We start from the raw sequence: 13,144 nt of genomic DNA, 5'->3' as shown, positions 1-13,144 counted from the left end.
TATGCATGGACTTATGTATATATACACATATATACATATGTATATGTGTATATATATATTTTTATAGTCCATTGTGAGTTTTTTTAATGAGTTATTTATTTACTTGAGAGAGACAGAGAGAGAGCAAGCATAAATGGGAGGGAGGTACAGAGGGAGAGAATCTCAAGCAGACTCCCCACTGAGCACAGAGCCCAATGCAGGGCTCAGTCTCATGACCCTGAGATCGTGACCTGAGCCAAAATCATGAGTCAGATGCTTAACTGACTAAGCAACCCAGGTGCCCCTTCCATTATGTTTTTAAATCTCTATAGGTAAATAAAAAAAGGATGTAGAGATGAGATTTAGATGCATCTCACCTAGCGTATGAATGTTATATGATAAAAGATCAAATGACTGATTTACAACAAACTCTGAATCCCTCAGGAAAAGTAGTAGTTTGAGTATCAACACTCTAAGTCAACAGTCTACTTTGAGGTAGAAAATAAAAGAACATAGACTACCATCCTCTTATTTTATCTTCACTTTGGCAAGCAAAAATAACATTTCAGTAGATTGAACACATTCATAGCCATATATGCCGACATTATAAACTACCTTGAAAATTCTGGTTCTTGCATCCTATTAGCTACAGTTAATTTCCAAGGTTTACAAGAGAAAATGTTCATGGAAAACTTATGAGTATAATATCGCCACACTGGTAATATGTTTCAAAAACATTGTTGACTTTTATTCATTTAGACTCAGTGATGGAAAATGAAAGAGAATGTTTGTAGTTTTAATGAGCATCTCAGTTTGTATGAGGAAAACTGTCCAATGACTTACTTTCTAGTTTGGATCCACAAACATGGTAGTCTAGAACATGGAACTGGCTCTTCTAAATTATGTACAGAATTTCAGGAACAATCCCACACTAACTACAATTGAGCTTTTAAGTCATAGTAACTCTTTTTATGTGAGAGATAAAAATTCTACTTAACTGACCACCCATGACTAATAGGAGATTGAGAAGTACTTCCTGTTTGCTTTAGTTACATTCTCTCTTATCTAGTCGCTTATGTGCTATTAGACTGACAATTCCAACAGATTTTAAGTGCTAAGACTAATTGCATAATTTTTCATTGTTTCACACAGTATCACTGAATTTACTATGTAAGAGTCAATGTTGAGTAAGAAACACTATAATTGGTTGCAGTTAATATACAATTATATTCCTTTGGTCCATTTGGATTTCAAGGTATTTGTCTCACATGGAAAGGGAACAAGTCATAAAAACAGATCAAAAAAGAAAGAAAAAAAAAGCCACCCCTCCCCCCAAAAAAACCAAGAAACTTCTGATTTTATGCCTTAGTGTTCATGACCAGACTTAAATACTTTTGCTAATTGTAGGGATATATATATATATATATCCCTAACTGTAGGGATATATATATATATATATATATATATAACAATTCAAAGTTGTTTTTGACCAGGAACCTTTTCCAAAGGAGGACAGGGAATTGATAATAATTCACATTTTCCTAAATGCCTAGCCAATATATTTCCCCTTCTACAGTAGGAAATTCCATTGTTGTTGCTTTTTTTTTTTTTTTACCAATATTGGAGGAGAAAAACAAATAAAATAAAACCAGATTAGAAAGCATCCAATATTAACATGAGACACATAGTCCATATTTACTTCTATGGAAGGCATAATATGGTGTCTTCCCTATGCAAATCTATGCTTAGGGAATATTTATAATGGCATATATTCATTTTGAATGAATGCAAAAAAACATGAAGAATGCAAAAAAAAAAAAAAAAAGAAAGAGAATATGAAAAATACATTATTTCTTCCCATGGCAACTTTATTCCATCTTTACCCATTTCTGCCTTTAAATTAAAAATATTCCAGACAACATAGGTCCCGATCATCACCACATTCATTTCCAGTTCCCTGGCCTTCCACTACCCTGGCCAACAGTTAAGTATTTTCAATGACCCTCACGGCAGACCACTGCCAGGAAACTGAACACCACCCAGCAGCTGGAAAAAGGAAAACCAACTCAGAGATAATTGATACCTTACATCTATCTTATCTTTCCTGTCTTGTTCCCTATCCCACACACCCTCAGCAAAAGAAAATTGCTAACTTTTCCACCCAGCTATCAAATAGTTTTCTTAATTGAATTACTACCTGCCCACACTACAGTTTACTGGTGATACCTTGATACTAAATAGTTCATCAGCAACAGCTATGCCAACCAGATCATAACCTACTGCTCCTGTGTTTGAAAATCTGGCTATTGAAACTTCTTGTTCTTATGACACCTAACACATTGACTCTTTTTTTTTCTTTCTTTATTTCTTTTGTGTTAAGTAAGCCACCATACAATACATCATTAGTTTTTGATGAAATGTTCAATGAAAACTATGGACTCCGGGAAACAAACTGAGGGTTTCAGAGAGGAGAGCGGTGGGGGTATGGGATAGTCAGGTGATGGATATTAACACATTGATTCTTGATACTTTCTGGCTAGTCTATGCTCTGAATGGTGGACTTGGAGCTATAGTTCATTTGGAAAAACAACTTCTTAAACCAATGTGCCCTCCCCACCCACCAAAAAAAAAAAAAAAAGTAAATAAATAAACTAAAACAAGTAACAATAAAAATTTGCCTTATCTATTAGAAGAGATTGATAATGCAAGTAATATAAATCAGGTAAAGTATTTTAATTTCCATTTACCATTCCATAATATGCTTAAGTCTTTTTGATGTATATATACAGTCTTAAGAATGCAGGCTTTCATGCCTCCTCTGTGTGTTTGTGTGTGTGTGTGCCTGTGTGTGTGGTGTGTGTGTGTGCCTGTGTGTGTGGTGTATGTGTGTGAAAGAGAGAAAGAGGGAGGTAGAGAGGCAGCAGTCTGGAACTGCGTATATGGTGTCACAGTGTTACATTTATACCATTTATATACTATATACTATATTGTTATATATACTGTATAGTTATATATATATACTATAGGACTTCCTATAGTATAATGACTTTTTAAATTGCCATTGATCTTCTTGACCTCTGTATCTGTATATAAAATATATACATGGGAAAACCATGTATATATTTTACATGTTACAGTATACACATCTCAATATTTTTCCTAAACTTATTTTCTGGAGAGCAAAACAAGTCATTAACTCAGTTTAATTTAGTAGATTATGTTTACTTTATTTCCTAAGTCACTAATTGCTAAAGTGGGAATAGCTGACTGTATATAAAAGACTATGTTGAAACTTCATTAGGCTTGTGTAAATACCCATTACCAATGGACATTGGCTGAAATGGGTCATTGTGTGTGCTTCAGTGAAGAGCAGATGGTTATGGCTACCAAGAGGAACTCTCTGCCACAAGCCTGTGGACAGCCCAGGGCTGAGCAGCTGGCAGTGTGGGTCCACAATGTGCCTCCAAATACATGGTGGCCGTTTATTGTGGAAACTTAAACAGAGAGGGCTACGTTCTGTCCACTATGGTCAGCCTCACTGCCGAATTTACATTTATAGCTAGGCCTCTCCACCATCTGTGCATGTGGCCTATGCTGCCGCTCCAAGGAGCTGGAGAAGCATGACTTGAAGGCCTGATTGAATAGCCAGGAAAAAGCAATCCATCATTTACAGGGGGGATGTAAGACAGTCACAATCATGTCCCGTCATGCTTTCAGATTGTTATCTTCATTTGCTTTTACTTTCATTCTAATCCTCTGCCAAATACAATGAACACTGACCAAGAGTGCAGAATTCACCAACAACACTTTACCATCTACCCGGAAGAATGAATTACCCAGATGCTCCGAGGCTTGCCCTCATGAGGAGGTAAATGACTCTCCTCCTGAGTGGACCCTTGCTCTGTATGGCCACTGAGACCTAAATGACTCGGGGCCCAGGTGGAAGGCAAGACGCCAAGAACAAGTGGCTACCCTCTGAACTGAGAGCTTGCCGGGAGAAGCGACGTGGATGCTTGTAACTGGTTTACAGAATGAGCGGAACTGCTAGAACATTAAGATGCAACAGTTGCATGTCCGCCTGTGGCCCACCTTCACACACATTCTAGCAGATCTATTTCCCAATCCTGATAGCAATCTGGGCCAATCCTCTAGTCCTGGGGTCTTAAAGTATTTAAAAAGCCTTACCTTCAGGTACTAAGGACAACAAACAAACACAGCACACACACACACACACACACACACACACACACACACACAGAGTAAGGCTAAATCAAACCATTAATCTGATGTTCAATTTACAGTTTCTTCCCACCTAACAGAGTAGGCCCGAGACCAAAAGTAAGGATAAAGCAATGAGACTGTCTCTTGTTTTTTGTTTTTTTTCAGTTTCTTAGGTCTCTATTTAGAGTTTCTATGAGACTCTCTATTTAGAGCTTCTCTGGGGTCAGACAGGAGCAAACAGGCTTGCTTTCAAAAGTGAAAAGCCTCCACAAGTTTCTTTTTTGTGAGGAGCTCTGCGGGTTCTTCAGAGACTCCCGCCCTCACCTCAGGAATCCCCACACTGGACTTTCTGTATGGCCTAGTGGGCTGTCGGCACGAGCTCTTCAGCTCAGCTCCCTCCGGGCAGTGTCTGTCTTCTGGCGGGAGCAGCTTCAGCGGGCAGGCCCTCTCAGGCATGATCCTTTCAAAACAACTCCAGATCTGCTAGCTTCAAGCATAAGTCCTATCTTTGTTCTTCCCCAAGGTGGGAACAGAGCTTCTCCCCACAGTGGCCTTCCCCTTTCTCTTCCCGACGTCCTTGTGGACAGCTCCAGGCAATTTCCAGGTTGCATAATTTTTCCAATTCCCATTTTTACAGGCAATTCCCAGTAAAATACACACACACACACACACACACACACACACACACACACACACACACACAATCTGTTCAAGAGGTTTTCCTGATGTTTCCACAACTTGACTTGTGCGGAAGGGAAAACACCATGATAATCTCTAATCCTATGAATTCAAGAACTTCAGAGAATTCTCCATTCCTACAGGCGATTGCAGGGGATTGCCACTGGATGTGTTTGGTCATTGCTAACAAGTCCTAGGAGAAACAATTTCACACCTCCTTTTAGAAATATGGGATTGCTTTTCAAGCATTTTCCTCAGCATCATGGCCGTAGCTGAGAATCAAGGTTAACTAGAATTCTCTTGTGTGGGGTCATATTGTCATTACTAAAGAGAAGGTGCACAGTTTTGAAAGCATGGCTCACATTAGAGACCCTGATTTTAGAAGTTCTTTTTGTGCTACTTATCCCTTACTGTTCCAGCAGAATAGAAAACACACTAACACTTAAAGCACAGTAAATGTAGGGAAAAGAAATAGCTCATTGGAGAAACTGGCACTCTTAAAATAGTGTTATCTGTCCCTTTTAGTTCCTTTACTCATCTGGAACTGTTCTATGGTTGCTGTTTTTGTTTCAATCAAGAAAAAAAAAAGGAGAGTCATTGTCATTAGCAATACTATGAACGAGAGTCTTTAAACAGTTGGTTAGGGATGCACAAATATAAGGCATTCACAGACATATTTTAAATGATAGAAGCCACGGAAATGCTTTATTTCACACTTTTAAGTTATTTTCTATTAAAAGGTAAAGTGCCATAAGAATAGTGAGCCATGCCAAGAGGTAGGAAATTGGTCTTGAAAAGTTGTAATTAAAATAATCAATAGGCAGTATGAAAGCTTTCATAGAAGACACTAACATTTTAAAGTATTTAGGTCTATCTAAACAAGTTTTCCACTATTATTTTTAAAAAATGAATATTCTTGACTTTCTTTAGTGTTATAACATTTCAGAGTAGCGGACCAATTTGTTTTTTGTTGTTGTTGTTGTTGTTGTTTTCTTTCTCTTTCCTTTTTTTTTCTGGCAGGATATTTTGGTTTTGGGGATAATACATAATACATCTAATACAGAGTTATGGTAGGGTTTGTTTTTTTTTAATGATTTATTTATTTATTTACTTGTGGGGTGGGGAGGGGCAGAAGGAGAGAATCTCAAGCAGACTCCCCCTGTGCATGGAGCCTAATGTGGGGCTCAAGCTCATAACCTGATATGAAACCAAGAGTCAGATGCTCAGCTGACTGTGCCACCCAGGTGTCCCAAGTTATAGCAGTTTTGAATCCACCACCATATTAAACTTCTGAAAGACTACAGGACAAAATAAAATCAAAAGTCCATATATCATACGCTGGTTAATTGAATATAATAATAAATAAATAATAAATAAATAAATTATAAGGAAAAAGACAAATTATCAGAACCTATTTTTTAAAAAAATCTAAAAATGTGTTTATTTTCAAATAATTGTTTCTGCTATTTTTATGCCAATTTCCATGATTCAAGGCTATATATACATAGACACACACACACACACATACACACATACCCCATCTCTCTCTGTATTCTAAATTTACCTGAAATACTAGAAGAAACGCAGGCCACAAAAAAATGTGAGAAGGTAGTAATTTAGTGGTTGTTATCTTGACAACCAGAAGTACATACTGCTCATGATGACTCTATCTCACTGGATGGAGATACAGACCCAGTTTTCTAGAAAGAATATGACATCAACATGCAAATGTACACCTTGATAAACTAAATAATTAAACAATTAATATTTTTTAAATTAAATACTTAAATTAAATAATTTCCAGTTGACGTTGAGAGACAGGGAAAGCAATACGGATTTCACAAGTGGACCAAGCATAGCGAGATCAACCAGTGCTAGAGCAAAGTTCCCCTCAACTTACCAGGCTTAGGGACAATGAGCTGTGCACTGGTCTGGACGTTTCCAGCCTCATTTTCAGCTACACATTGATAAAAGCCTTCGTCTGACTTCACCACTCCAAGGATTCGTAAGTTGCTTCCTCCCTACAGAGAAGAAAAAAGCAGGTACAATATTTTAAAAACAAACAAAAAACAACCCTCATAAGAGACAAAATGAACATAAATTTTGATAAAATTTCACAGAAGAAGTAAGAAAGAAAGCCATAAGAGTTCTCAGTCTCACAGATATGTCCTATGTCACTTGGGAAACGTCACAGATTCCCAATACCCTGCTGAAATCATGTGCACACATTTAACCTAGTTCTGCAATGAAAACTATACTCATAAAAATACACATCATCCTCAATATCTAAATGAGCAGCAAACAGAAAGCTCTTTGATTAAATAGGCAAGAATCAAAGGTTAGCATCAAAAGAAATTTCATTCTTTCACTTGTTATTGAAGGAAAATTGGGTTTAGCAGCTGTTGGGGAAAAAAAAGAAACATTGATTTTTTGCAGCTTGTAAAAGACAAGAAATCTAGGTTGGATATTTTCTGGAAGTGTTTACTGCGAAAAAAAAATCTGAAAATCCTTTTAAAATTGTAATTGCTTTGACATGTACCCTTTTGGGATTTGGAGTGATGGTATGGTGGATATTTTATACCATGTCATTCTTGTTATATGGCCAAAATGCTTTACCTTCAGCAATCCATAAATTAAACACAGCAATATTAACTCCTGTTTTATATAAATTGAGCAACCATCTTTTTCAAGGATGGATGATAAAATAATCTGGAGATAGCATTTAATTATACTGACTCAGTTTTTCTTCAATATTAGTGTAAGAATTAGTTCAGTAAGTGAGACATGTTAAATCACTTCCCCTGAAGTCATTAAGAGATAAATATTACCTCATGGGGAATTCTTAATTGTTTTTAGTGTCTTGTAGTCAATTCTCTGCTGATGTAAAATTCTGAGATAGAGCTGACTAACTTCTAATTAACAATTGTCATATAAGTTACTATTTGTGTTAAATGTTACTGTGTGACAGACAATGGCTCTCAGATTTCTGGAGCTATTGGGGAAATATTTTTAAGCACAATTTCATGTGAACAGGGCTCATATTGTACATTTTCTTTTCACCTTAAGAAAAGAACATTTAAATAGGTTGGGTGTAATGAGTCATTCTGGGAGAAAGATTATTCAAACTGTAGAAAAAATAAATGTTGTATTTTATCATGTGTCCTTAAGGGCACTCAACAATTTCCTTTATATGCAAGTAGCATATATTCTAGGCGGACACAACACATTTCAAGTTGCTCCACGGCAGGTCATTTTTAATTCAGTGGTAGCAGAAATAGCATTGCACTTAAAGGAACTAATGGATTGGCATGGCATTGAAAAGTTTCATTTTTTCCCTTTCTTACTCTCTTCCCAACCAATTAAAAAAAAGTAACTAAAAGTGAAAATACAGTGGTGATAAAAGTAATAAAGATATGCTTTATGGATGTTGTCCTTAAGAACCCTGGAAGTATGACTAAATGCATGCATAGAGAGAGAGCTTATGGAAGTTCCTGAAAGTCAACTGATCAAGCCACAGAAAGATGGATCCACCAATGAGAGCCAGGGCAAGGTTAAGGAGAGCACATGCTTGGACTGGCAGGGCAGTCCACTCTACTCCCCTTCTGCCAGAAGACCTCGTTTAGACACTCTTCTTTGACAGCTTATGTCTGGGTCTCAAACATAAGAAAAGTGGACCTAAATCCTCCTTTTTAGCTACAAAATTCTTTGATATTTGGAAAGTGCTTTTCATATCTCTCATATATTTGTTTCCTCGAATTTGGAACTTTCGCTGCTAACCTACACCTAATGGAGAGTTTTCAGAGCATTTTTAAATGAGCAGAGTTCTGCTGGTAAAAGCAAAATGAATGATAGTAATGATAGGTGTTGAGTTCTCACTGTGTATAAGGAAAATAACTAAGTGAATATAACATACCATTACCCCTGTGATCTCCCACAGGGCAGAGAGTACACTAAAACTTAGAGAAACTACAAGAACTATTATGCTTAGCTTTGGTTTTTTTCCAGAGTTCAAAAGTACAATGCCATGTGAACTCTGGGTCTCCATGGCTTCCTAACCCTGCCACTACCTCTTGTCAAAGTCACTGTCACCACATTCTTTTCTACTGCTCAAGTAGGATCAGCTGTCCTATCTGTAAGGGTAGCAGAGAAAACTCGTCTATGTTACAAAAGTAAAACTACCATAATCATTGTGGCGTATCTCGCTGAAACTTCATTATAATGGGTAAAAGTCAAAGAAATAAGAGATTGTTGGCTTCATATAGTCTAAAACTAGACTCTAAACTCTGTTCTCCCAAGAACTAGCAATGAGGATACTTGGAAAGATAGTCTCTTAGGTCTTCTGTTTTTTTCATTATGTTTGTTCAAAAAAACCTTGTCTGTAAAACAAGGGGGCTGGGCTGTTTGATCACTCTTTTTCAGCTCAAAAATTGTTCAGTCTAGAAAATCATTTGCTTTACTGGAACAATTTTCTTAACACACCATAAAAATTCCCAACAGGAACCTTCTTGCCAGGAAAGAAAAGCAACCGAAAATAGAGTAAACAATGAGTGGGACTGTAAAGCTAATAAAAAAAAAAAAAAGATAATTACCACTATCTGAAAATAATCACTAGGAAGGACCACATCTCCATTCTTCATCCAATTCACAGTGGGCACAGGCTTTCCAGAGACTGAACATTCAAACTCAATATCCATGCTTTCATAGGCATACAGGTTGGAAGGGTGATTTAAAAACCATGGCGGAACTGCAAAGACAGAAAGCAAAAGTGAGTGGGTGGGAAAGTGAACCTGAATGCTAAGGTCTTTGCCCAGTTAGAAACACTGTGCAGTGAGAAAGAATATTTGTAATTCAATAATTTCCTGAAACCATTAGTTTATTATACAGGAGCCACGGTAGAACACCTTTCCCTACTCCCAAACACAGTTAAATAGTTGTAGTTAGTGCTGTTTTGCCTCAGGAAAGAAAAAGAGAACAGTTTTGTAAAAAAAATATATATATATAACATCTAGTAATCATTCTTAATACCCAGTGTTTGTATCCAATTGACTTACATAAAGGATACTGAACAGCGCATAAATCTACGGAAGCTATGCTAATAAAATAAGGGGAAGATGATAATTCTGAGACAACCCAGAGTGTAACACAAGAAAGCTTAGTGTCTCTGTAATTCTTGAATTTCATTGGGATTTAGTTAATGTGATGGACTCAGTCCCTGTTGAAACTGGCTATGATGATAGGCACGAAAAATGACTATCATCTTTACTGTGGATGCATTCTATTGTCTTAGCAATTATCTATTGTGGTGCATTACTATACTGCTTTATTATTTTCTCAGCATGATAGGTGATATACTAATTTAATTTAATGTCTTAATTGCCATAATACTAGTTACTTTATGATGGAAATTTGTAATTGAGAGAAAATTACAATTAAAATATAACACACCTTTGCTAATGAATCTCTCAGGCTTTGTCCTTCAAAACCCTACCTAGGAGAGGGAAATTAAAAAAAAAAAAATTTTTTTTTCATTCTCTTTCACTGGGAATCTTAAAGTGATGTCAGATTTGAATATTCATGTTGCCTTAAACCCAGGTTAAATTCACAGTGAAATAGCTGCCTTGAACTTGTTTCCAGGTAGGACATGGACATGCATTTTTAATAGCCATTTTTAAAGTCAGATTGCATTTTTTTTGGTCATTGCTGTTGCTATGTTCAGTGAGTAAGGAGTGCTAATTTTTGCTCATTTGGGTTAATATGGTATTATGTAATATAATATATCAGGGGTAGGTCTCTGACAACCCCTGACTTCAAAGTTAACTTGTAAACATTGATGAATGTTCTAGAAAATGGCCAAACCAGTGGAAAATTCCTAGTTTTTTCTACTGAAGATCACAGAAATCTTAATCTCTCTCTTTCTTCCTTTTCCTTTTCCTCATTCTTTCACTTCCTCCTCCCTATCTTATTTTCCTGATTTTTAACTAAATATTTAATACCTCCAGAAAAAAGAACTATAAAATTATTTGATCTTTCACATGGGCAAATTTATTTATATGACTCAGCTGGGATACATTAATATTCACAGACCAAACACATTAAAAAAAAATGTCAGAGAGCTTTTCTAAAGAGAACATGTCCCAATTGTATATAGAGTTGAAATTATTTATAATTGATAATATTAGTAAGAGACTGTCTTTTATTCCTTAACCAAATTCAATGACAACTAACTAAACTAATTAAATGGCAACTAATCAAATAACTAACTAAAAGGCAAGTAACTGAAAGGCAACAGAAATAGTTCTTGAATGCCTCTGAGCAAATACTTTAGTTGTCTGATTCTGTTCCTGATTTTATTATAGATTTTGATTAAGTATTTGTTTACTAGTAAACAATATTTATTGGGAGCTGACCTTGTATAATTGATTAGTTTAAGCACTATTTATTTATTTATTTATTTAAAGATTTTATTTGTCTGGAGAGAGAAGAGAGCACAAGTAGGGTGAGTGGCAGGTAGAGGGAGAAGCAGACTCCCCACCCAGGGGGGATCCCAATGCCGGACTGGATCCCTGGGATTCTGACCTGAGTCAAAGGCAGAAGCCTCACTGACTGAGCCACTCAACTGTCCCATACTTTATATTTATTGTATTCACCACACCTCTCCGAGACTCTGTGGTTCCCATTTTACAAAGAGGCTGATGTACAAGGAGTTGAAGTAACATTCTATACTGGCTCCTCTGCCTACATTCTGAACTATTTTATAGTAATTGCCTCTTTCGCAACTTGAATAGTCAGGTGGAAGAATAACTCATTAACATTCCTGAAGCCTCAAAGATAATGGAGATAAGTAATTACAGCTATAAAAAATATAACACCATGTTGTTTATTCTTCTTCTCCCTTTAAGATCTTCTCCAGGGTAGAAGCTGTCCCCACTGAGCGTGGAGCCCGAAGTGGGACTTGATCCCATGACCCCAAGATCATGACCCAAGCCAAAATTAAGAGTTGGACTTAAACTGACTGAGCCACCCAGGCACCCCTTGGAGCCATTTTTCCAACAGCATTTGCCAACTTCATGTCTCTGTGTCAATTTTGGTAATTCTTGCAACATTTTGAACTTTTTCATTATTGCATTTATTGTGGTGATCAGTGATCAGTGATCTCTGATTTAATTTGTAATTGTTTTGGGGCACCACAAACCACACACATATATGATGGCAAAAGTAATAGGTAAATGTATGGGTTCTGACTGTTCCATAGACCACTCCTCTGTCTCTCCTTCTCTTCAGATCTCCCTATTCCTCGAGACATAATAATATTGAAAGTAGTCCATTTAATAACCCTATAATGACCTTTAAGTGTTCATGTGAAATGAAGAGTCACTCATGTCTCTCTCTTTAAATCAATAGCTAGAAGTGATTAAGTTTAGTTGAGGAAGGCAGGCTGAAAGCTGGCATGGCCTTAAAGTCTTGGGCCAAACAGCCAAGTTGTGAATACAAATGAAGTATTCTGGAAGGAAATTAAAAATGCTCCTCTAGTAAACACACAAATGATAAGAAATGGATAATGTCTCATCACTGACATGGAGAAAGTTTTGGTGGTCTGGGTAGAAGATCGAAACAGCCACAACATTTCCTTAAATCAAAGCCTAATTCAGAGCAAGGCCCTAAATCTATTCTATAAAGGCTGAGAGGTAATGAAGCTGCAGAAGAAAACTCTGAAGCTAGCGGAGGTTGGTTCATGTGGTTTAAGGAAAGAAGCCATTTCCACAACATAAAAGTGCAAGGTGAAGCAGCAAGTGGTGATACAGAAGCTACAGCGAGTTCTCCAGAACACCTAGCTAAGATCATCAATGAAGGTGTCTACATCAAACAACAGATTTTCAATACAGACAAAACTGCCTTGTATTAGAAGATGTCACCTAGGACTTTCATAGAGAGAGGAAAAGTCAATGCCTCCTAGGACCCTTAAGAGTTATGCTCATTCTATGCTGCCTGTGGTCTATAAAGGGAACAACAGTCTGGATGATATCACACCTGTTTAAAATATGGCTTACTGAATATTTTAAGCCAACTGTTGGGGAAAAGATTCCTTTCAAAATATTACTGCTCTTATGGACATTGGGGAGGGTATGTACTATGGTGAGTGCTATGAAATGTGCAAACCTGGCGATTCACAGACCTGTACCCCTGGGGCTAATAATACATTATATATTAATAAAAAAGGGGGGGGAGAGACATGTATGTATAATCACATTTATGTTGTCATGTGTGG

At 36.8% G+C, this 13,144-nt stretch overlaps 1 protein-coding gene across 1 annotated transcript in view; it reads right to left on the bottom strand.

Moving 5' to 3' along the window:
• DCC (DCC netrin 1 receptor) overlaps positions 1-13,144 on the bottom strand; it is a 1,182,017-nt gene that overhangs the window by 463,946 nt on the left and 704,927 nt on the right. The window contains exons 6-7 of the mRNA XM_046024141.1: positions 9,468-9,622; positions 6,779-6,899 (exon numbers count right to left, since the gene is read on the bottom strand). Coding sequence (XP_045880097.1) covers positions 6,779-6,899; positions 9,468-9,622 — 276 coding nt within the window. The remainder of the gene's footprint in view (positions 1-6,778; positions 6,900-9,467; positions 9,623-13,144) is intronic.

Source organism: Meles meles, chromosome 12 (assembly GCF_922984935.1).
Source record: "Meles meles chromosome 12, mMelMel3.1 paternal haplotype, whole genome shotgun sequence".
NCBI lineage: Eukaryota > Metazoa > Chordata > Mammalia > Carnivora > Mustelidae > Meles > Meles meles.
This window is presented reverse-complemented; position numbering and strand designations above follow the sequence as displayed.